Source organism: Egretta garzetta, unplaced genomic scaffold (genome assembly GCF_000687185.1).
Source record: "Egretta garzetta isolate BGI_Z169 unplaced genomic scaffold, ASM68718v1 scaffold280, whole genome shotgun sequence".
In the NCBI taxonomy this organism is placed as follows: Eukaryota; Metazoa; Chordata; class Aves; order Pelecaniformes; family Ardeidae; genus Egretta; species Egretta garzetta.
In genome coordinates this window covers 302557-328315 of record NW_009258219.1, presented here as the reverse complement: position 1 = coordinate 328315, position 25759 = coordinate 302557, and the positions used below count along the sequence as shown (strand labels likewise).

The 25759-nt window shown below is 39.0% G+C and overlaps 1 protein-coding gene across 3 annotated transcripts in view; it reads left to right on the top strand.

Moving 5' to 3' along the window:
- WAPL (WAPL cohesin release factor) overlaps positions 1-25759 on the top strand; it is a 68840-nt gene that overhangs the window by 13147 nt on the left and 29934 nt on the right. For 2 of the 3 annotated variants that reach the window (XM_035890032.1, XM_035889942.1), the window contains exons 2-4: positions 5458-6507; positions 11988-12014; positions 12941-13059. In XM_035890032.1, coding sequence (XP_035745925.1) covers positions 5458-6507; positions 11988-12014; positions 12941-13059 — 1196 coding nt within the window. The remainder of the gene's footprint in view (positions 1-5457; positions 6508-11987; positions 12015-12940; positions 13060-25759) is intronic. The other variant, XM_009649106.2, reaches the window with a different exon arrangement.

The following is a 25759-nucleotide window of genomic DNA, read 5'->3' as shown; positions in this document are numbered from 1 at the left end:
CTTTCAGACTTTTTTTAGTTCATCAGCAATACTTAAGACATCCCTATCTTGCCAGTGACATAAACTAGACCATAAAATAAAGCAAGACATGTATAAATGTGTGGGTGTTTTTCGTTATCAGTTAACGTTTAATTTAGACCTGCCAGTCACTTAGATTGGTGCACTCATACTCTGGCAATTAAGTTCTGGAGATTTAAACCAAAAACAAATCATGATTACTACAGAAGATTGTTATGGTTCTTAGGAATATTGTGCTAGTACCTGGGGGAAAAAAAAGACCGGTGGATTATATAGTTATATGCTATTGCTGATCTGAAATTAGGAGAGTTATTTTGGTACTTGAGTCCCAAAAGAGCCTAACTGCAGTTAAAACTGGGAGGAGAAATTACATGCCTCTTTTGAACTACAGAATATCTAATAATTCAGAATTTGTTCATTTTCTCATACTTTCTCTGCGCTTTCTGTATCTGTAAACAAAATTAAAGTTTCCTACAGTCATGCTAGCTTCTGCTGTAATAGCTACTACAGATAAATATAGTAATTTTTAAAATCAAGGTTATCAGAATTGCAGGTATTTTATACCTTTGGGCAATTAGCAAGTCATTTGCTATAATTCCTGGTGTAGAGGCTTCAGTCTGACAGCTGTTGACCCACTGATGAGATGAAAACAGTGGCTTGACGAAGTATCCTTCGAGGAACTACTCCTCTAAATGCCAGTGCTTAGTTTTCCACTAAAGCATTATGATGATCTAGTTTTAAAGCCAAACTTTTTACCTGGTGTACAGTACATGGGTTACTGGTTACATTTTGCATCAGCCTTGCCTATTATTGGAGATGGAAAAACCTCCCTGCTGCAGTTACTAAGACTTCTGAAGTACTGGGTGGTTTTGTAATTTTGGTGTCTGATAGGCGCAAAGTGAAGGGGGAGGTTAACTGCCACTTACTTGCTGTTTAAGAGGAACTTTGCATGCTGTATTAAATTACTGAGAGTGAAAAATGAGATGTAACAGTTTGTTGATACTTGGGGAGTCTTTTCCGAGAAAATAAAAATTTTGAGTTACTTATGCACAGACTTAAAATGATGCATAGCTTATACAAAGGCAACAGAAGTCCCACTCTGTTACAGGAAGAGCTGTTAATGATGAGTGTTTGGCTTTTAAGATCATTTCTTGGAAGTGTAGTAAACCAAGCATCAGAAAAGCTGTTTGACTGGGAGAGAATGGATCTGTTATTTATTACTCATCTGAGCTGACTGGAGAAAGTGTTCTTACTCATATTTACAGATGAAGGGATTCAAGTCTGGAAGGACTAGAGCTATGGTGCTGCTGCCTTAACCCAGTCTGATCAAATTTTACTAATACGTGGGTGTACTAATGCCTTGAAGTACCTGTGCGTTTTTGGTGGCTCTCCTAGAGGCAGTGGGGACTGGCGTTGAGGAATTAATAGCTAGCTCAGTTTTGTGCTTGGTACTAAAAATTGAAATGGAGAAAATAGATGTGAAGAAGGATTGTTCATGTCATGATGCATCTCTCAACTGATGCTTCAGTTTGCCCAAATGAGGCTGCCACAATAAGAGAGTAGAAAGATTTGTTCCCTTAATAGGTCACAGACGACTAGATGGGACTGTGTTGTTTGCTCAGAGTCCTACAAATATTAGGCTAATTTTAGCACATTCTAAAATATTCTAGAATAATTTTTAGAATCAGTGTATGTAGCCACATCATCAAAATTAATATTTTCATTGAGAATGAATTGTAGTTATGTTTGGGTTTATTATTACTTGGTGAAATATGTAATGCATGGTAGAAGAACTTTTTTAAATAAAAGCAGCACTGTAGTTGATAGAAGTGTCATAAGGATCATCTTTCTTACAAAGACGTGGTAGATGATGGCTTCAGCTCTTCGTTACTGACCGGGTAACTTCCTGGCATGGGGCTGAAAAAGTAAAGTCACTTCAACTGCTAAACACTGCTTCTGAACTGATGATGAACAGAGGAATTCAGGGAGTATGTTTTAGATGAAGTGATCTAAGTGAAAGACTCAAATATGCACTCCCTGAATATCTTTGCTTTTTGCATATTGAAAATCTGGAATTCTAAGAGAACATAGGTGAAAGTATGTGTTATAGGGTAGTCATGATTTTTGTTATGTGCTAGTAGCAGAGTGGGTAAAAAAAAAAAACCAAAACAAAAAACCAAAAAAAACCAAAACCCACCAAAAACCTTTTAGAATAGTTGATTAGTGTTTCGTTGGAGACAGATTCCTTGGTAATTTTTTCCATTAATTTTTTTGTCAGTGCTACTGATGTGTGTGAGCTATACATATTTTTATATATCTTTGGCCTCTTCAGTCTGTTTTCCAGGCTTGATGTGTTGATCATCTTTTCTGCTTGAGAGTACAGACTGTAGCTGAGTTGATAATGATTCAAGCTAAGACAATGTAAAATTAAAGTTCAGCTTTCTTCGTCTCAAAACAGATTCCTGAATTGTTTGACTCTTGGGTTGTAATGTGCATACGCACACGTGTTTTTATTCTTTCCCTGGGAAGATGAGATTTGATTTGGTCCTGGTGTATATAAGGCAGCTCTTTAAAATCCCAGACGTCCTTAGGATGGGAAGTCCATTCCCTTTCCAGATACACATATCGAAACTTCTTCCTAATAATTCAGTAAAGTATTGTTTAGGAAGCCAAGACGGGCATATTTTAGATGTTGCTTAGACTTTATTAATTCAGGTAAATATGCACTCAGATATGGAACAATAGTGGCGAGGCTGCAAAATAGTGTATTGTAGTGAGAAAGTCTGAAAATTTTTTCATTTTCTGGCTTCTATGCCTAAGTACTGTGGTAGGTTTCAGTTGCACAGTAATATTAAATATATGGGGGGAAAAGGAACATTGTACACTGTCAAACTCACTCTTGGATTACAGAAAGATTAGTTTTGGTTGGGCCTCTTAGATTACCACAAGCATGAAATTGAAATGGGAATAACAAGATTTCTTGTATAACGTATTGATATGGAAAAAGGTTAAACAAGATTCCATCACTGAGATGGCTGGGACTGATGTTCTTTGGGAAATTTCGTTTTGCATTTCATATATTCTGTGAAGAGCTTTTTTTTATTTCTAGCTGAGCATGTAAACTTCTGTGACAGACTTCAGCTGGTCTCCCAGAAGGCTTAGATGCAGTTTGTGTGATACTACTTGTCTTATCTCCCTGAGGAATTTTAGCTAGGATTAAAGCAATTTCCTGCAAAACTTGACTTGCTAGTCACTTCTTTTACTAGAATTTTCTGCTTGCACCTTAAAGTTCTTTTATAAACCATATGTGCAAGGGTGGCATTTAGATGATGCTGGTTTAATTTGAAGACAAATGAACAGAAGTCCCTGGCACAGTTACCGATGCTCACATTCCTCATCAGGAAGGTTGAAACCTTCTGGTCAGTGCTGTGAAACATCTGTGCCACTTGGGGAAATGGTAGCTGATGCTGTTTAATGCAGTCAGGACTTGTGCTGAAGGATGCTAAAGCCTTCCTTTTACTGGTGAGTTTAGGAAGCATCTGCTACCTAACAAATTTGAACTTTAGGGGTTGCATTTGGCCAGTGGAGCCTCTTATTACTGTGGCGTTCTGTGCCTGTGTCTTTAAGCATTTTCTCTTCTAGCATTTTTTTTCCTATTTGTTCCTGTCCCGGTTGCTTCTGTTTCTCCAGTTTATCTCATCATGTGCTACTCTTCTATGTGTCAGGGTCTTCTGTGTTCCAGTCAGAGTTCTTACCTTGCCTCACCTGGCCCGGGCAGCCAGCACAGTGAGTGCTGATAGGAACCAAGGTGTCTACTGTCACTGTGCTTGGTTATGCTGTCTCTACAGTAGAGACAATTTTCAAAGAAATTTCTGCTCGTCTTGCTTCCAGGAAGTAAGGCACTTGTATTTCTGGGTATCAGTGTGTGCATGTGAGGCGCAACAACGGTGTGGCAGATGTAGATGCAATCTTCGTGAAACTCCTTCGTTGGTATTCAAGGAAACCAAAGGGAATGGTTTCCCTACCACTTTAGAGGACCGCAGGTGGAACGCTGAGTACTGTCTTTCCTGGCATTGCTGTTGTGTGGATGCTGGTCAGCTGGAAACAAATCTTACAAAAACTCCTTTCTTGCAGTGGAATTTGTTCTCTTCGACAGCCTAAGATGCAAGTGTGGCTATGGGTTGGAGAAGTACAGGACTAACTTTTGGCAGCAGCTTTTCTTCAGATCTGTAGGAAGTTAACTGTAAAAACCTGAGTTTCAGGAATGATTTAACTTAAACCTGTGACGAGAATTGTATTTTCTGGGTTTTTTTTTCTGGAAATCCAAATATTTTAATTTGAAGCCGCAAAACAATAACAGCTGCTGAAGTTGTGTGCTGTTCTGTTCAGGGTACATTGATCAAAACTTATGATACAGTTTGTAACAGGGACTGTAGCATTTTTAGTACAGATACGTTAGTGGATTACTTTCACTGGTTTTAGTAGCTGTACAGTTACTGTGTTAGGCAGTGAATTATAGGATAATTCTCAGCAAATTTACTTAACTTCATGAGTAGGTTCTGTGGCCCGTGCCAATCTTCATTTCTGCTGTGGTGGTGCCTCACTACTGTCTAGTTCTTAAACCAGGAATATCTGAAGGACCAGCTGTAACCTGCCCATGCATCCCCTTTCCTGCCTACAGTAGGCTACGATAATGCATCTTGTAGTATTAAAAATGAATGTATGCAAACTTAGCTAATTCATTGATTCACACATGTTTTGTTTCCAGTGACATTGCCTCTTATTTTCAAGTTTCTATGCGAAAGCGAAAAGTACTTGAAGTAGGGCATCTGGAGCAAATCAGACACCAAAATCTATCGGGAAAACTTTCATTTGAAACACTAGTGTAGTTGCGATAGCTTTATGTAAACAAGGACTTTGGGGTATGTTTACATAAGAATAAATTACAACACTTATAACCAATGTATAGGAAGGAAGTGTTTTTCTTATATAATTAGAAAATGCTTTATAATTACCCTTTATCCCTCATTATTCACTGTAAGTCACTTGTGTGTGGAACACTGAATGGTGATTGACTTCACTGAAAATTTCACTGCAGACTTTTTCTCCTTTTTTTTTTTTTGTGTAAGTTGTGTAGATGAATAAGTGGTTGTATGTAGGGTTTACTGTTGGTTTTTCAGGATGCATGTGTTTTCAACGTGATGCTTATTTCAGGTTAGTGTGTATTTTTGCTAGAAATGGTGAGAACATTTTATTAAGCCTTTCAGTTTAAAATTTTTGCTATAAAAAGTATAAACCAGGAGGATAAGGACCTCTTTAATGTTTTTTGTCATTGAAGACTGAATATTTGCTGTTATATTGTGACTTTTCAAAGGTGTGTGCAAGGGTGATTATTTTTTTAATAACACTTTCTAGTAATGAATTTATTTTTTCTTGTAGATAAAATACAGAAATTGAATGAAGATAATGAGAAGAACAGTCATTTCATCTACGAGAATGCTGAAGACAGTAACAAAACCAATGCTGAAACTACAGACACTTCTGGATACAACGTTGAAGCCAAGGACTTGCCTGATTCTTGGGACTCCCACATCGGAAAACCAGCAGACTCGCCATCAGAAACATCTCAGACGAAGGGGCCATTAAGAACTCACTTGTATGAATGGGAGGATGAGACTGAAGACACCAGAACTGGAGAGTATATATTAGATTTTGACAATGAACATCTCTCGGAGATGAAGAGCAAGGATGAGGAGTGTGATAAAGAAGATACTGAAAATCCAAAGGAAGCCATTAGTGAAGAACTTGTGCAAACTATTCCTAGGCCGAGCAACTGTAGGACATATTGTCGATCCAACAAAGCAAAACCGCAGGGGGCAACAAATTTTGACAAGCTAATGGATGGCACTAGTCAGTCTTTATCCAAAGCAAACAATGAGTCAAATAATGATGGTCTGAACCCAGCAAGAAAAGTTTCTTTAAGTAGTGGGACCAGTTTTAGAGGGACGGTTGGACGGACTAGAGACTACACTGTTCTACATCCATCTTGCTTGTCAGTTTGTAATGTTACTATACAGGATACCATGGAACGAATCGATGAATTTACCACAGCAGCCCCTACTGACTTGGGAGAAGCTGGACGCTTAAGAAAAAAAGCAGACATGGCTACCACAAAAACTACAACCAGGTTTCGACCAAGCAATACTAAATCCAAAAAGGATGTCAAGTTAGAGTTTTTTGGGTTTGATGATCAAGATGAGGGAGGGGGAGATGAAGGCGCCTCTAGAAGTTCTGGGAGTTCCAATTACAAAATCAAGTACTTTGGGTTTGATGACTTGAGTGAAAGTGAGGATGAAGATGAAGAATGGCAGGTAGCGGAAAGGAAAGCTAACAAAAAACGAAGTAGAGCTGCACCATCTTCTTCGCTACAGTCGACCTCTGATGGCAATGAAAACTGTTCCCAGGATAGCCAGCTCAGTACCAATGCAGGTAAGCAGAACTCTTCTGGAATACTTCACATCTGAATTTAGTTGACCTCTGTATTTTGTTCTTTTTGCAGTATACCTAGGAGTTTCTTCAACAGTACTACTGATTTGGAAATCTAAAAGTTGAACTTGCTTATTTCTGCTGTGGTCCTGTCCGGTGTTCATAGCTGTCTTGAAGTATGCTTTATACCCCTTGATATCTTGCCAGAGGTAGAGTTTTTGAACAGAAGATTCTTACCTTTTTGGTGTGTTGAGCATACAGTACCTATGCCTGGAAGGCAGATACCTTCCCACAGAAGCTCTACATCAACCCAGAATTATGGAGCTGAGTGCAGAAATTTAAGTGGCTTTTAATGATGTGAAATATCTTCTTCCTTTTTGTTATTTTTGAACGCTTTTGTAAACAGTTTGGACCTTTCTCAAGTTCCATTATATCAGAGGATGCACAGCTCGAGGGAGAGGCTGTGGGGACCCCAGATGACTGGCTTTGGGTGTGCCTCTACTTATTGGTGTATTTCTGCTTTTGCTTCCAATTTTCAGATATATCCATCTTCTGCATAGGTGGTGTGTGCGTGTGTATGCACATGTACACACACACACACACGAGCAAAACTGTTCACATGTTCACGTGGAATTTGCTGAGCAAGTTCCAGTGTTTGAGTGCCTTTGGAAAATTAGACTTGCGTAGTGGTTGGTTGGGTCCTGCATAATGACTTTGTTCAAGGTTGAGGTGTGTTGGTGAAGAAGAAAAGGAATAACTTTGAAAGGGGTTTTTTTTTAGCTTTTTCTTTTTGAAAAAGTCTAATGCCAGAGAATCATGTATGTTGGAATAAGTAGTTCAAAACACTGCTGCTGTTCTAGGGAACTTTTTGGTCCTCCATTTTGAATACGAAGCACAAGAAGTTTTTATCCGTTCACTGAAGTTGTTACATTTTATAGACTTTGGCAAGACATATTTCATTGTGATGGGGAGAGGGGAGGACTCAAGCCCGGCCTTGCAAATGTTGGAGAAGCATAGGAAAACTTGTTAATTTCTCTATTTTAATTAATAGCAGTCTCTAAAACCAGAACGGTGTGTAAGCCTTTTAATCAAAGGTAAATGTAACCACTAGGTTATTTTGTAAATTCTAAAAGGGCCAAATTGATACTGATGCTATATGAGCAGATTGTGTTTTCAAACAAAAAAAACATTTATTTGTTTTCATAAAATTTAATTATTATAAGAAACTTGCATTCCAGCCTCTTTGGAAAATGGGTTCAACTTACAGGGGTGCTTACGAAATACTCCATCTGAGTCCCTCTTGCTGATGAGTCTTTGTTCAGCCATTTATTCCAAGGAAAAAAATCATTTATGCAGTTAATGCAGCTGAGATGCTGACCCATCAAATAACCCATTCAGCTGCTGTCCTCTGGAGTCTCAAAATATCTGCAGTTTGCATTCAGCACTCTGTTCACCAAGGAGGCCATTATACTCCGAGGTAGCACGGATTATGCCTCTGAAATATTTTCCTAAGAGATTCCTATGGCACAGGTGGATGTAAATTTGTGTTTTGTTAGTTTCTTAATACACTTCTCCGCTTCTCAGGTAAGAGGTCCCTCTTAGTGCATCTGCTGAGAGATGCTTCTGCTTTATTTTGCATCTCCTTTGCTCATTTGATACCTGTTTTGTGCTACTGTAGCCAGGTGAGATTTGACTTACATTTTTTCTTCTGAAACTTGAAAGGGTGATGTGAAGTTATTTCCCCAAGTTGCAGCACATTCCCTAGCTCAATCCTGTAGTACAGATTGTAGAAATAGGGAGACTGATGTTGCCCTAAAATTTGTAGGACTTGGTTATATTTTGTGCTGTCTTCTCTCAGACCTTTGAAAATTTTGGGCATCGGGATCGCTCAGAACAGCTGTATATAAATATAATGATGCTGAGTCTGAGAATTTATCAAGGACTTCTGGATCTAAGCCTGAAGTTGCGGTAAAATAGGTGACATTGCTCTGAGGTATTGTCTTTACATAATGAAAAAAAGTGGCTTCTGCATCCATGGAAAATGCCAGTTTTGAATCCAAGCCTCGGAAAAAGCTTTCAGAACATCTTGCATGATAAAACCTTTTCCTGAAGTTGCACACAGTACTGAGAGGTGTTAGAGCTACCAGAGTTCTGTGTTTGCTGTTGTTCTTTGTACTAATGAATAAATCCACAGATAAAAATCCTGTGTTCGCATTCCAGGTTGGCAGGTGAGATGCCAGATTGCCTCTCTGAATTCCAGCCCCAGAAATTCCTAAGACTGATTTTGACCTTCTGTGTGTAGAGAATATCATATGGCATAGTCGGTTTTTCAAGAGATTTGATGTTTTCTGTTACAGTCTTACAAAATTTTTGGCATAATACGGATTTGGTTACTTACCACAATCTAGGCCTATTTTTATGAAACATACTTTAGAATCTTAGTATAAAACACCATGCAAAGATTTTCTAATTGAACTGGAAATGGACTATTCCTTCCAGTCTAGTAGTTCATGGTTGAGTGAAAGTAAGTTTAATAATACATATTTAAATGTTTCTGCAAGTTAAATTTAAGGAAGCACTAAAGACCAGACAGAAAATATTGTTAGTGCAGGAAAAAAGGCAAAGTAGATAAATTCAGTTTTATTTAGACTGTCTTTCACTGAAGTGTCTTTTCTGTTGTTCACTTGTACAGTAGGCTTGCCTGCTGAAATGGTTAAAAACCACCAAAACCCAAAAAAATGCTTCAGCTTTTAAATTCCTAGATGCTGTTCACAGACTTTTCTTTTTAATGAAACTACTTCATATCTTTATAAGCCTGCGATTTTTGGTGTAGCTTTGAGTTCTAGTTAAAGTTGCCATTTTTTTTTTGCTATTGCAATCTAAAATTCTCTCATATTAGTCAGTGTAGCAGCCCAGTGAAGCAAAAGCCCCTTTCACTCATGAAACTCCCAGCTATAGTCTGCCAGGATGCCAGGGGCTAAAAGTGCTGATGAGACTGCACTGGATCCAAAACAGTACCTGTATCGTTTCACTAGCCAGGATACAGGGTGACTCTAGCAAAGAGAAGCTTTTGATACCGGAGGAAAATTACTTGAGTATATTAATCAATGGGGAATAGTCTCCAAGAGAAATCAGAATTAATGATAAAGAATTACTTGAGTATATTAATCAATGGGGAATAGTATCCAAGAGAAATCAGAATTAGTGATAAAGAAGAGTAAGGCTTAACCAAAAATAACTTTTTAAGCTTCAGTTTTGAAGAGCAAATCTGTAACTTTGAAGACGGTGTTATAGTTCTGGAAATAACTGTGCTTATCTGTTTGTTTCTGTCTTTTTCTAAAGGTCCTCCCTTGGTTGTCTCTGGTTTGGGTGGTCACTAAGATTTCTAATATATTTAACTTCTGATCCTGCAGTCTCAGAATGCTTTATTTCCCACCTGTTCAACTGGGGCACCTTAGGACTATGTTAATGCTCTTTTACTACATTTCATTTTGGCCAGTGACAATAAAATTATTACAGAAAGTGACAGGCATTAAAAAAAGAACAAGTGCTGACTAAAATTAAACATTTCCCTATTTCTATCTAGACTGAGATAAACAGGACAGGGCAGTTGCCCTGAAACCTTCCGCTAAGGGAAGGTATGAAGATCTGTCCTAACGTGATTATTTTTATTTGGTTCACCTCCTTCTTCGATATATAGCTCATAAGCAGTATAATAATGATAAACTACTGTATTCTTGATTTAAATTACAGTATCAGTTATCCTGTTATTGTAGCGTAGGTATTGCAGCTTAGCCTTTTGCTTTGTAAATAAGTTCTGATATACAGCTTAACCTTTGTGTCATACATTCATTTTCCTTTCAGTGATCAAGATGAGATTCCTACAATCTTTTTGGATAATAAAATAGCTTTTGTATATCAGCATCTAGCATTCAGTTCATTTCTGGTGAGCAAACTTGCCCTATATTTTTTTTTCTTCCTTTGTGTCTTCTCAAAAATTGAATCACCTTAATTGGGTAAATATTTTTAGCCAGTTAAGAGTACATCAAAGTCCCCAAAGACAGAGTCCTCTTGGACTTCAAAATCTTCTGCAGAATTACCCTCAGGCACTAAAACAAAACTGGGTTGGTTTTTCCCCGGGAAGTTTACTGTGGTGTTGCCTTCTAGTTGGTCTTTGAACATCTTTCCAATTTTAGCTGAGACAGGCATATTATCTCAAGGATTATAAATGCCTTGAAAATTATTGGATAGAGTAGAAAAGACCTTACATGCTCCCTTGTTGAGAAAAAGGTTGATATGCTCATCTTTTCTGTGAGGCGAGGGGGAACATCCGTACAAGAGGGACCCACTGGAAAACAAGCTTCATTAGTGTCACTGCTTACCAGACTACTCGTGTCTTTGCCTGGCTCAGTTAATGGTAACGAAAGACTTCTCCCCCACGCTCTATTTAGTTTAGATTTGAAAATCTCGTAAGATACGTATGCAGAGTGCTTTTAGGATACCTAGAAGGCCTCAAAGAGCATTGCTCAAATAAAATCATTCCAGATAATCTCATGAAGCTAATCATAAAAATGTTTGATACGCTAGTAACATCAAAAACTGCAAAATTATTGTAAGCAGGAGTTGAAACATCTTTATCAAGAAGTTTCTTTGAATTTAAAATTAACCTAATTTAAATGGCATAGTTCAGGATCACATAGGAGTAGAATTCAAACAAAGAAACTTGGATTATTTTAAAATTGCGGCTTAGTTGATATAGAGCACTATTAATCATTAGTAACCACAATACCAACTCCAAGTCTTTAGCATAAGGCACAAATTATTGTGCTGATTTGGTGGGTGAAAACACGTCTTGCATTTCTAGAGCGACTTGCGTGTTTGTAGTTACTGTAGTCAAGTGAGTTACTTTTTAGCTTTTAATATATAAGAGGAGGATCCAGTTCTGTTGGTTTGACTTTCTTTGGGAATTGCATCCAGGGCCTGGTTTCTTCAAAAGTATTTCAGTATTTGTAAGGATGTGTATCAAAGCAATTTTGATTTGACTCCTTTAATTGGTAAGTTCCAGCAAAGGGCTAAGTTGACTTTTGTATAGATTTGGAATTAGTTTTGCTTTATTTAAGTTGATGAGAGTTGGTCTGTAAAATTTTTCCTCTGTTAGACTAATTTTATCAAAACATCTTTCAAAGTCAGTTATTTTTGGATGGAATTGTTCACGTTGTGTTTTTAAGCTCCTGTGATGGCATCATACCACTAAACTGTAAACCAGTGTGCTGGGATGCAAGAGGCTGCTTCCAGTAAGTGCCTTGCAGTGGGCATCCTGCCTGCCCTGGTGCTCCCAGCCCCTTGAAATTTACTGCAATTTAAGAAACTGTTGAGCCTTATTTTAAGAATACTTATATCCCTCAGATGAGAAGTTTTGTGCCCTTGTGAGCGCCGTTAGAAATTTGCTTGCCTGATTTGCTTTTGATTGCCTCCTTACCTAGGTGCTTGGCCGGTCCTGTTTACTGGATGTGAGTGCACTTGGGATTAGAGTAACCCATCCAACCTGCTTGGATTTTTGCAGTGCAGTTTTCAAAGAGTGGCAGCTTCTCTGGAATAGATCGGTTTTCTAAACTGTTTATCAGATGAAACAATGCTTCTCTCTGCCTGTCTTTATTTCCATCTTGAAATTTATGGTAACTTCTGGCTTGTGCCAAATAAAAGAACATAAGCTGTTCTCCAAGGGATAAAGCTTCAAATACAATACAAGTTTAAAGGAAAAAAAAAATAGGGCAAGAATTTAATTAGATCAGTGAATTGCAGATTTACAGTCTAAAACTGAGTACTGGAAATACTGGTAAGGCAAGTATTGAATACATTGAAAGGCCGCTTCAGTTGTTCCTTCTAGCTGACTCCTTTCTGAGGTAATGACCTTTTTTTTTTTTTTAATACTGCTAATAGCAGAATAAGCAAATATAAATAGGCTGCCTTCATAAGAACTGAAGTAGGATCAATTCTTCAGTCTTGTAATTGTAGTGGGAAGTATTCTTCAAATTTTCTTAATCTCACACTTTTGAAGAACCTCATCTACTGTTTAATTCACTGCTGCTCAGAGTTGTAGCAGAAAGCTGTAAGTAGGCACAGAGGTAACCTGGGATTCACAGGAGTGTAAAATGGGAAATAATAACTGGAAGCTTACACAATGGGCAAGAGGTGCTACAATAATTGTGACCATGTACCTTGTAATGTGTCTCCTATGTGTTATGACAGTCCAGTCAGTAAACCTGAGATCCATCCAGAACTGTGTTTGGCTTCAAAGCTGATTTTTCTGATGAGGATTGTTTGTTTATTATATCATTTCAGAGGTTAGACACGTGGAATGTCAGATGCAAGAAACGCTCTAGCAGTTAAACAGCTTTCAATAGGGTTGTTTCATGTCTATATTTACTTTTTACAGATCTTCTGGAGTTTTCAGAGGATGCAGCTGGTGTGCCTGAAGGCAATAAGAAATCCACAAATAAACAAGGTGATAAATCTAAGGAAAACACCAGGAAGATTTTTAGTGGGCCAAAGCGGGTGAGTAGTAATACTGAGACCAAGACAAAGTTCTTGCTTTAACTTTTCAGTATTGATGTTTCTTCCTATATATGTTAACAGGGCTTTTGCCCCAGTTCACATCTGCACTTGAGATAATTTGTTGGCTTTTAAGATTATATCTGGAAAAGTAAGACCTTCAAGTGCAAAATTTTTGTGTCGATAACTGGGAATTTCACTTTTCAAATGCAAGTCTGGGGTTGCATAATAGTAATGCACAACCTAGAAGCATTCCCTTCCAGATGATTGTTAAAAGAAAGCAACATTAAATGCTGTGTGTGCTTTTTTTATCACTCTCCCAAGAAATGTCTATCCTATAGGATTGAACCTTTCTGAAAGCTTCAAATTTGGCATTGGTGTTATCTTTATAAGGCCAAGTGCCTATAGCATGTGGAAAAGTGAGATTATTTTTATTTTTGGTTAAAAAAAGTACCCCAAATCATCACCCCCCCCATATACCCAAACTATGTAGTAGTCAGTATGAGTTTGCCCTTTCATACTGTGAATGGAGCTTACTCATTTTGTTGATGCTAAGTGTGGTTAATCTTATCTGTTCTTACAGGTTGCTCAGTATTTGAGGCTTTTAAAAATGTGCAGACAGCACAAATTGTGTTTAGCTATTAGGTGAAAGTTTGCGGTAGTGGGATCCATGTAATCTCCATTAAATGAAGTTTTTATGACTTGATTGTCCAGGATACCTATTTCTAATGCTTAAGGCCTTTTCATATGTTTTGTGTATAACACGTTCCTGTTGTCTGGTGAAGAGAGTAGCACTCTCGCCATCGTTGCAATCCAGAACTGGTGTAATAAGAGAAAGAGGGAACTTGAGAGGGAAATGCACTCGTATTTCTTCTTTCCCTTTGAGTTCCATAAGTTTTGCAAGACGCAGCAGTTGCATGTTATAATAGAAGCTCTCTCTTTATGTGTTTCAGAATACGTTCAGCAGTCTAACAGTTCTAAGAATTTTTTTTAAAACTTATTTTCCCTGTTATTTTTCCTAAAGAATTCTAATAACTAAATCACACTCTAAAATTTCTCATAAAGGTAGCCAGCCAGTTAAAATTTTTATACGGTAGTTTCACTTGATGTAATTTTTTTAAGGGTTTTTTTGGTCTTCCAGAAGCCAGAATATTTCTTTATTGATAGATAATAATTTTTTCCATGTAAAAATGTGGACTTAAGGGTGGAGGAAGGAGGACAAATTTGGTTTGTTTCTCAAAACATGCAAAGGGTGTGTTTTCATTTGGGAGGACGCATGACCAATAAGTTCTGTCAGCTGTAATGCCCTTTTGGAAAGCAGTATTGCTTCTTGGTGCTTTGTGACTCTGGACAGAATGGGAGCTCTTAGCTGCCTCCAGAGTTTGAAGTCAGGCTATCGATAAGTGAGGAGGCCTTCTTCAGAACTGAAATAGTATTTCTTGAAGAAGAGTTCCTCAGCTTTTGCTGATTAAATAATCATTTTTGTTAAAATCAGCTTCCCATCAGTGAACATGTTACAATAGAATGAGAAACAGAAGTACAGGGTATGTAAATTTAACTGTATCTTTTTTGCTGTATTTTTTAGCAGCCTAAAGCAGCTGTGGGTGTTATGGTAAATACGGAATATTTTTTTAATGTTTAAATATTTATATGCTTCAAATTCTGTTCTATAATAGCATTTTGTGTTTCTTGTTTAATTTTTATACTTCACATACTTGAGGGTTTATATGAAAACTGTTTTCATCAACTTTGAATGTGTGTATCATTAAATTATGTGGGGGGGGAAAAACCTTACAGCAATATTATACCTTATGAAGGAAAATGCTTTCAGCTCTAGGAAATTCTCAGTTGGCAATAAACTTAATTCAAGTGGGAAAGGTGAGAATTAAACAGCCTTTTTGACCCTGTAGTGATATAATGGACCTAGAAGTAGAAATTACTGTAATTGCATTCAGATTTTAAACTTTAATGTTCTCTAATCATATGGCTGTTACATGGAGTTACTAAAAAAGCTTGTAAAGCTTGTTCTGATGGTAATTAGACACGCTATAATTATCTTCCTAAACTATAGATATAGACTCTTAATCTCAGTTTGCATCTTAAGGGAATTTTCATTCTGGGAATGAAAAAAATGAACTAAAAGTATTACCCTGACCATAACTACATGATCTTTAAAAAAAAATAAATCTCTGGAACTTCTTTACTGTCTCATCACTTTTTTTTTTTTTTTTCTTGTAGAAACTAGCAGTTATAGTATTAATTATTTTCTGCTAGGTGATGATGTTAGAGGTATGGCACTTTGCATCACGCTGAGATGAAAAGTACACAGCTCTGTTCCCCCGGAAGCAACAGGTGGTATCGTTAAGCCTCAGTAGATCCAGAAAGCTGAAGTGTATTTTCCAGTTTGTAGTCAGCGGGACTCTCGACCATATTTGTGCTTTTGAAACCTGACCATTGTACTCTAATGTTAAAGTCCAGTTCTTGAAACTTGGAGCATATGCGTAATAAAAGATTGCAGACATTATTGACTTAGTGAATAACAGTGTTTCTAAACACTGTTTTTAACGTACGGAGTTTCACTGAAATCATGGACTATTCACACACATCATAATGAGCATAAAAGTTGCAGTACCGTGTACATTATGATAGGTATGTAAAGTCTCAACCAGAATTCTGCTTTTAAGTGAATTATATCTCTTTATCCTGAGCCTGAGTTACACGGGGAATATTATGTTCCATAGCAACATAATTATGTACTTACAGTACATAAATATTGGCATTACTTGACTTGCAAATTATGGGTGTGAAGCATACATGAGTAACATCTGCAAAAGTTTGTTTGCAGCTGTTTACAATTTTAATTCAACTGGTTCAGTAACTCATGCTCTAGCATGTAAGTTGGGGAACTCTTTGGGGCTGTGATATGCCCACCTTTTGGACACTTTGAGCTTAGTTCCTCTTCTACAGCTAAACTATTTCTCAATTATCAGGCAAAAACCAGTAAGGTATACAAGAATTTTTTTGTTGCTATGGTCCAAATCTACTCAGACTAAAGGCTTGAAAGTAGGGTCCGTAAAAATTCTTTCTGAGATTTTTTGCTCCTGCCCCTCTCACCACAGCTTTGGGCTAGAGTCAGCAAATTAGAAGAACCACTTTTTGTAGGAATACTCTGGAACCATTCCCAGTGGTCTTATGCATGTGTTAGGTCTCTTAATAGGAATATGGAAAAAAAACAACTTAGAAATGTAAGATAAAGAGAACTGTTCTATCCCCAAACTTAACCTTTTGATTGATCAGTCCTACAAGTTGATGAGTGTGCCTGGTATTTTGTGCCAGAGCTATACTGTCAGCTCGGAGTTTCTGTTGTCCCATGTGTCATTAAGGACCACCAAATCCTCTGAACTGCAAATTTTCTGGGATGGCCTCTGCTCTCAGACCTGCAACTCAGTACTGATCCTAGTTCTGCCTGTGGCCATAGGTAGCCAACCTAGACAAGGTGAATACTGATTACCTTTGAATATTCCAAGGTAAGAACATAGAGTTGCAAATCATAATTAAAAGGTGTGGGAGCCTTTCAGTTTGAGGAGCCGGGGGGGGAGGGGGAAGACTATAATCCTTCTGTTAGTGCTCTTCAGTGCAGCTGAGACATATGGGAAGACTTACTGTGTCGCATGAAGTGGGACAAAGGAGGTGTAACACAAAAAAGCACTGGATTTTTCAAGCAGACATACCCAAAAGCAGTCTCCATGTCATGTTTTCTCAAAGTAGCATGAAATTTCAAGGTATTAGATGAGTGCTGTATCGTGATTTTTTTTTTTTCTGTGTTTCAGAATAGGTGAACTTTAGAAATGAGTCTTTCAGAATTAACTTCTTAGATGCCGATATTTTTTTGCACTGAGTATATTTTGTAAAGCTTCCATGCTGGTATTGACAGAATGCAATTTAGCACCTATAAAAGACTGACATTTTCTTGAGAGGGTAAAACGTGTACTTTCTATGCTTGGTAGCACGAGGAAGAAAGTACTCACTGCGTGGACAGTCTACACTGGCGATTCCTGGTCTGTTGCTCAAACTAAAAACTAACCTGAATGCTTGTCCATTGCCTAATGACTTCTGACTTCAGCGAAAATTTGTGTATTTCCCTTAATTCCTCACTTCTGCAATAAGAATTGAACGCGTACAAACAAATTTGAATCAGTGGGCTTTTTTTTTTTTCCCTTCTTATGCACACATTGGGTTGTACAGGAAAAGGTATGGAAAAACCTCTTTGCCACTAACTGGATTTATCATAGTGTTGCCTTTGGGCTGCTCACTCAAGTACTGGACCACGGAGTTTCCCAAGAAAAGCACTTTCCTTGTTTTCAACAGTGGCATTGCTTGAAAGTTATTCCACTAGTGTGGAATGCATTTGTCAGGAAAAGCTGAGATCTTCTGGCATTATGCATTAAAAAAACAAGAAAACCCTCAAACCCAACAAACCCCAACTTACGGTAAGGACTGGTTTTGCCTGAAAAAGACAAAAAAATACTGACAGAAGCGTTTGGTGAAGCTGCCTTTGCTCTCCTTTTGTTCCACCTGCTCGCTCTTGTTCCCTTGCTCCTTCAGGTTGTGGTTTGAGCTAAATTGAGGAACCCATCTGTGTTTAAAAAATAACCTGCTAAAAGGAAACATTTAACATAAATCTCAGTCCAGTTCACTGGGAGACGGTAAACAATTGTATCCACTCAGTGGAGGGAACCGAAGGGGAGAGATTAAGTCGTCTTAACCTGGTTAAGTCAACATTGCAACTGAGAAATGCTCACTAAACACAGCCGCCCTTAGCAGGATTACACGCATTACTTTGATCAAGTGACATTAATAGAGCTCGTCATGACAGTAGTGTTGAACACATGAATGAAATCGTTGCCGAATTCAGACATGGCTTAGCCAACAGGCTGCTTCTGAACTCTGTATCCAAGATAAAAACTCGATCCAGCCATAACCCTGTAACTATTTATTGCTTTTCATGTTTTATTCAAGTTTTATGAATAGCTGCTGTGTTTTGTGCCCAACAAGGTAGAGAAATGTGCAAGATTTCAGAGTGGGTTTTTTGGACAGATCGATTGGAAGGACGTGTTAAATCACTGCTGTGTGAAGAGCACAAATTTCAAGTTATCAAGTGCTGAACCAGCAAAAAAATATTTTTTTTCCTTCTGTGTGGCTTCAGTTTGATCTGCAGCTCGTCCGTAGTGCCTTATTGAATTACATTTTTCTTGTCCTGTAGGCAGGTTTGGTTTTTTTTTTTTTTTCCACAAGTAGGTTGTTTTCATTGAGTTGCCATATTCCTGTTACAAATTTTAGGCACTGTGCAAAACTGTCAATCCTTGAAAATAAAGCTTACGTGTGATCCTGTTGTTCCTAATAGGATTTGCTGTAATACACGTTTAGGGGTATAACCTATGAGATCTTTTACAGGTTGATGTGAGCTTTTTTCCACTGGTGCTTTGCGCTGACTGGAAGAAGCTATAAATACCAGCCTGAAACAAATGCCCTGTCTAAGTTTACTTGAAGTCCAAGATTAAATACTTGTACCTGATCTTTGAAAGTGTTTTGAAATTGAAGAAGTACGAAGCCATGCATGACTCGGGGTTTGACTGAGTAATCTTACGGCTAATATGACAATGACGTGTGCGTGGGAGGAGAAAGAAACTAGGCTGCGCTGTGATCTGTAGTTTTCCACTTAGCTTGTGTTATACTTTACAGGAGATGTTTATCAAAGACATCCTGCAAGTAACATTTCTTTTTGCTTGCCTGCAAATGAATCTGCATTTTCCCAAATTAAATTTTTAAAGGTTTTTTTATTATCTTTTTTTTTTTTTTGTTAGATTTAAAGTATGTGAAGATTAATTCATCTGAAGTGTACAACCTCAGGTGGTTTTGGTTAATTATTTTTCCATAGCTTATATTAAGTAAACTGTCTTGGAAAAGCAGCAGTGGAAGCTTAATTCTGAAGTTTTGCTATGCCAGTTGTAGCCCTTTCCATACTTTGAATGGTAGGATCAGAGCAGACTGATCAGAACTAATTTCGGAAAGAACTGCTTGTCTCTATCTTACATAATCTTTGGGAAAAGCGTCCTACCAAAAGGATGAATGGTTATAACAAAGCATTTTTGCAGTGATATTAAACTGCCAATACTACACACACTGAGCTGCTATTTGCATCCTAATTTAAGATGTCAAAACGGCTTTTTTTTTTTTCTAGGCAAGATTATTAGTTGACATTTGCTATTTTGGCTCTGTTGAGGAGTCGAGCTGAATTTCGACAATCAAAATAATTCTGTGAAATCTCTGGCTTGTATCAGTTCAGTGCTAAGCCAGCAGTCTGTTTCATCAGCGGTTTGACACACGGCGGTGGTTGGATTTGACAACCTGTGACAGCGCGGTGCTGCTTCTGCAGTACATTCCTTTCGTTTACTGCTTGGTGCTTCTGGCAGATGGTCTGCCCAGTCCCGAACTGAAGTGTGTTTTGTGGGGTTTTTGTCCAAAACCTATTTGTTGGAATGATGCACAAGAGATGAGCTGTTCTAACTGCTAAGCAGTTATAAACAGCATGTGTATTTTAAGCAACTTGTATATTACTGGAATAAAAATGAATTTTAAAAGATGATAAAAAGTAAGCGTAAATCTTCTTGTTAAATAGTTGATTTGTGAAAAACCAAAGCTTTATGCTGATACGATTATTTCACTTAACTGTTGCAAAGCCAGGTTATTCAGTAAGTATATTTATGTAACACTGACTTCTTAGTGCTTACCATTTTTTATTTTCTTCTGTTATTAACGCAAATAGACCAAAACCAATTCTTAACTTTTAAGTTAGCAAACAGGATACTAATCAGGACGGGCAGGTTTTTAGATTAGTCACCTAATTTAAGAAGTGCAGTAGCTGCTGTAATTTTACTGAATTGAGTAGGGGCATAACACCTTGAAGCCGTCGCAGGGTGAAAGCAAATGCCAAGAGTTGGTCTGTTAACTTCAAGATAATAGTTTGATGCTGATCGAAATTATTTTCTTCCCACTCCTTCATATTAAACCGTGGTGAAGAAGGGTGTGTTCTGGTAGATGCCAAGCTGAGATCCTTCCACCTGGCGAAACTGCTTCCTCCTCTGTCCTCCGTGTGTGACTGTTCGCTAGAACTTGTGGTAGCAATGCCACTGGAAGTGCATTTCTTCTACTATGCAGTGTCAAAAAAGATGTTAGCAGCTGAGACATAGCTTGGTTCTGGGAAAGGCAGGGATGCAAAGTGCAGCGTGAAGGTAACAGGCTAAGTCCTCGTAGAGGCAAGAGGAACAAATGAAAAATAAGCGTGGAAATCCTTCTCCCCTTGTGTGTACTTAGGCTTTTCAGGAAGCAGAGAAGTGAACTCGAATGGAAAACGTTTCATGTCGCAGTGGAAACTTTGTGTTTTATACTTCCAGCTCCTACTGGTATTAACGCTTGGGCAAGAAACAAAGATGTATTGAAACATTTTTGAAACCAAATTCTCTCTTGCATCTTTGTGTTCCCCGTCGCCCCCCATCAGTTGCGTAGTTCCCAGGAGTTAACTCAGTGTTTTAGTAATTAGGCAACGCAGGGTAACTCCGTAGGATAAGTGGCACATTGCACAAGGCCCCGGTCCGGTGCAAAGTTCTAAACCAGGAAAAATGCTCAAAGAGATTAAAAGATACCAGGTTCGTTTGCCAGTGGGAGCTTAATTTATATGCAGATGAATATGCAAAATTGTATTCACAGCTCCCGGCACTGCATGAGCGTGGTTGGTTCACTCAGCTCTGTCTGTGACTTTATGTACGTTAGAGAATAGTGTGATGCAACATGAGTACGTCTTGAGAGGGAAATGGTTGGTGTTGAGAGCCCAGTGTCCCCATTATACACATTCAGACGTTTTTGCTTTGAATTGGCTTTGTTCTGATCTGCTTTAGGGAATGCCCAGTGACAGCTGGCGTGAGGTAGGTGCTCTCTGGAAGAGCATCTTCAAGTCTGGTAGGAAAGGAATCAGGTAAGCATACTCGGAGGCTCAGTGATGCAGACCACAGTGTCGTAACTGAGGACATCTGGGAGATTTATTTGAAAAATGTTTTACTGATCCAAATGGAAATGTTTATGTGGGTGTGCACACATGTGCACCCCAACCATATGACCTCTGGAATTGCATTGCTGTTGCAATTTTGTAAGGCTTTCCTTAGTAGACTGATACACTTTGAGTAGATTAGGATTAAGAGGAGGGGTGTGCGGGGGTGTGGGGGATGTGTGTGTGTGTGCGTCTGCCTTTACGTAGCAGCAAAGAGGGCAGGAATTTTGTCTTAATTTTTGCAAGGATGTGTCTGTGCCAGTACAGTTACTTACAGGCAGATGCAGGTTCTTCTCTTTTCTTGATTGAAGTGATGTTTCCAGTATTGTGGTGATAATGTCTACACTATTGTACCCTGTCCCTTTTAATTAGACTTAACATAGGTTTCAGGCCAAATTAGAAACCATAACCATATGGCTTCTGCTTCTGAGCTGACTGGTTTTGAGTATGCTCAGCGTAAGCAGCGTACAGAACACCATTAGCTATTTCTGTTAAAGAACGAATCTCCCGTTTATCAAACCGTCCTGTTTCTTCAAGTTAAGTTTTCATGTTTCACTTGGACGTTTGACCCATCATCTCATTCTGCCCTGCAGGCCTCCTTTTTCTGAGCTTTGAGGAAGAAAAAACATTTTGCAGTTCTTCAGAAGTCTGATGCAGGAAAAGCTTCAGTGACATTTTCCCCCCTGCTTGTTGTGTTGTCTGCTGCTGCTACTCTTCAGCCCCGTCTGATTTACACCTTGTAGTTGTCCGCCTATGTGCAGGCGTAATGGGTTTTGTGTACTGCATTAAATGGTATAGCAGCTCACGATTAGGTGGTCCCTGGCACCCAGAGTTGATTCATGGGCACTAATCTGCTACTGTGATCCAAATAACGGAGATTTGGTTCACATTTTGAACACTGAATAAATAACTTGGTCCTGGTTTACTTATTTTAACTGCTGTTGGAAACCGCTATTTTATCTGGAGTCCAGATTAACTACTTCTGTGTTATATAGACATGGCTCAGCCTGTGCTGAAATCTTCCTGTTTTGAAGCGTAATTTCTTTTTCTTTGCTCCGGATGGATGTCCATTCCTTTCCCTTTTCCAAAGAAACAGCCCGCTACGAATAGTTCTGTGCTGCATAACATACTTGTTACCTTTTTCCTGTTCAAAGTGAGACACGCAGGATGGAGTAGTACCATAATGATTATCAATACTGAGTGGTAAATAATCATGTATTTTGGTTGGGGGGGGGGACGGACGGACTTGTAGTTTCGATGAGCATCTGGCATACAGTCTTACTGAATGCCCTTCACATATAAATAATGTGTTTATCAGAATATCTGTTAAAAATGTTTTGGAGTTTTCTTTCGCCATTGTCTTCTACCTTGGAAAGCATTCTTTCCTGCAAATAGCTGCTGTCTGTCTTATTTTGCTAGTATTTGCAGCATGACTCATGGCCCTGGCTCCTATTTTCTCCTATTCTTACATCTGTGAATGGCAGGCAGTGCCGCATCAGTGCGTGCAGAGTGCCGACTCCTGAAAATTTCAGCTTTGAGGCTTTCAGGGATGGGAGGTTAAGCATGACCCATAGTTTATGCCATTTGGGGATGATCTTGCAAAACTGCAAGCCCTGTGCGTTGTGTAAAATCCCTGGCATTAATTCTGGTTTTGCATCTCGGTTTGTCCCCCAGAACCACATGGAGAGTCCCACGGTGCAATACGCTTTATACCCTCACTGGAATATTTGCACTGTTCCAGACATCTGTCTGCATGTAAACAGCTGTCAGTTCTATACATATGAAAGAGAAGGAAACTCTTCTGCTATTCAGCAGAAGCTCTTACAGCTGATTAATATTGCAGAACTTACTTGCCTTAAGAACACAAAATTCAAAGGAGTAATGTACTTCCACTTGCATCTATTCAAAGTTAATCTTGAGAGGAAGGATCCTTAAAAGCCTGCATTATTTGAATAATTGCAAGGTTGTCTTTAAGAGAAAGTCAGTCGGTTTCTTAAATTACTGCTGCTTAAATCTCAGTGCTGCTTCTTCGGGGAAGCTTGTTATCACAAGCATTTGAGTTGCCTTAAAAAAAACCCCCACCAAACCCAACCAAACAAACCCCTTTGCTTTTGTGATCAAGCCCTTCTGAAAAGTCTTTGTTCACTAGCATTCATTTGATCTTTGATACTTTTCTTGGCTTCAGTTCTGTCACGCGGTAATCTAAAGCAAGTCTACACGGCGCTTACTGATTGATCGGTATTGGCGCGGTTTCTTTGCAGTTGTTTTGGAAATTCATCTTTGAGTTGTGTTGCAAGGGAAAAACGCGAAGGTTGCTTTAAGAGGTGGTTGTAAAGGAGAGATGAATTTGCCATGCCCATGCCATGAGTTGTAAGAGAGGCTCCAAAGTCTCTGCGTAATGTGTTAGAGCTGGTTAGAACATATTTCTTTGGAAAGCAGCGCTGGATTTTTGAAGGTGTGTTTGGTTGAGCTGTGTCCTATCAGTGTGAGATGGGATACTGGACCAGACGGTAGGGATGCTGGGGAGCAGTGCCTGCTGTCTAATGAAGTATTACGGGGAAGGCAAGGAATCACAGATGAAATTATTTTGATCTGAAAGTGGAAAATATTACAGGGGATAGTGGCTAGAACTAACCTTCCTTAGGTATTTGAGGTTTTAAATAATTACCATTTTTGGTTACAGTTTAGTTTCTGTTACAAGAGAGCTACTAAATGGAAGATGTCCTCATTTCTTAGAATGGGCATTTATTGGTGGCATTACTTGATTTCTTACATAAAATGGGACTTTCTTCCCTATTGCATTGGCAGTGCCTCAGCAGGCTGTAAAGTGCCTTGTCGCAAAACACTTTGGGATGCCCTAGCTCTTGATTTAGTAAGGGATTAAGGAAAATCAGGAGAGAAAAGCCCATTTCTCACTGTTAAACAAAAAGGATGCCATCTTTGACTCGGGAAGCCCATGAGCCCTGAGTATTTAGAAGGAATTGTCTTTATCCATTTGCCCTGTTGAACTCTTCCCTACGCATCAGCTGTTGCCCTCTGCTGAAGAAAATGCATTAATGCCGTGTGGACCTTCTGATTATGCCGGCACAGCTGTCTGTCTGCTTCGTTCTTAGTCCACGTTGAAGCACTGAACTTGATCTCCGTCATCCCTGCTTCCTTGCTGTATGCACGCCTGTGCACGAGAGGTGCTAAGTTCTAAAAGCCACGACTGCAGACGCTCCTGTCGCGTGGTCACCAAGGGCCCGTCCCGACTGCTGCCTCACGGGGCAAGGCGAGCTTGAACGCCAGGGTGGCTCTGCTCCCCCTGCACCGGCCTAGGGCTGGGCTGGTCCGTGATGGAGCACGAGGCCTGAAGAACAAGGCACATGCAGGTGGGACACAGGCAGAGGCTTTATGTGCTGGGGCAGCGAACCTGGTGTGCTCTTCCCTTGAACTTCGTAAAAAGGGGAGTCCTGCAGCTGCAGCAGCAGAGCCTGCATCAATCGAGGATGCTGTTGCATGGGTTGCAGCTCCCCGCTGCGTGTGCTCAGCCTGATGCTGCTGTTGTGGAGACCTGAGAAGCTGTGCAGCTCCCAGACGGGAAATTCAGGAATATTAATATCTTAGCATCCTTTAAGCCGGGATAGAATACTATTTGAGTCTGTAATGGAGATTTGGCCCTATTAATAAAGACTATCCACTGTTAATAGGAGTTCTGGCAGCTGTAATGCAGTATGCTGCTGTCAGAATTGTAGTAAAGCTTCCCTGCAAGGGTAAGAAGAATTACGCGTCAGCTGAAACGGATACTGAATATATGCTGTACTTTCATGCTGGTTACTGATAGAGTGCCTCATTTCCTTGAGTTATCCCCTATACCAGGATACGGCACCCAGAAACTCACATCCGCCCTTCCCAATCTTAAGTATGCACTGGGAGAATTTGTGGAATGGTTGTGAGTAATGCAAGGTAAAAAAAAAACCAGACGGTATCTAGAAAATACTCAGTGGGTCTTTTCATCACAGACATCTGCAAATCATTATATCGTTCAAGATTTAAAAAGCATCTTTGTTACTAAGCTGTCCTTTGTTCATGGCAAACCCTGAATCTCATTCTGGGTAAGAATTTGCTATTTAGAAATAGATAGGAGGAAAGAGGGTTAACTTTTTAACCGTTTTGCCAGCAGTTAACTTTTTCAAATACAGCTCTATATGACACCATATTTCTACTTGTGAACAGAGGTGTCCTCTCGTAACTGTAGCAACATAAACTTAAAACTGGTTTCTCAGTTTAAATTTCTGAGCTTGGTGAGATTGTCAGGGAATTGGGCGAGTTGGTGCTTTGTTACTTGGGAAGGTTAAAAATTGAAATTATCAAAAACCTTATTTTGGTGTTCTTATGTGTGGCTGTGGTGGCTACATGTGGCTGCTGAAGGACTTTGTGTATCCATCACCTGAAAATGTGGTGTTTAGAAGAGCTTCCTTGGAAAACAGATAAAACTGTTAAGACGATGGCTATTGTATACTTGTTGCTGAATGGTACAGGAGCACTGCTTTAAAAAAAATAATTAAAAAAAATCCAGCAAAGTTAGGTTTCTGATGACCACATCAAAGCTTACTGTAG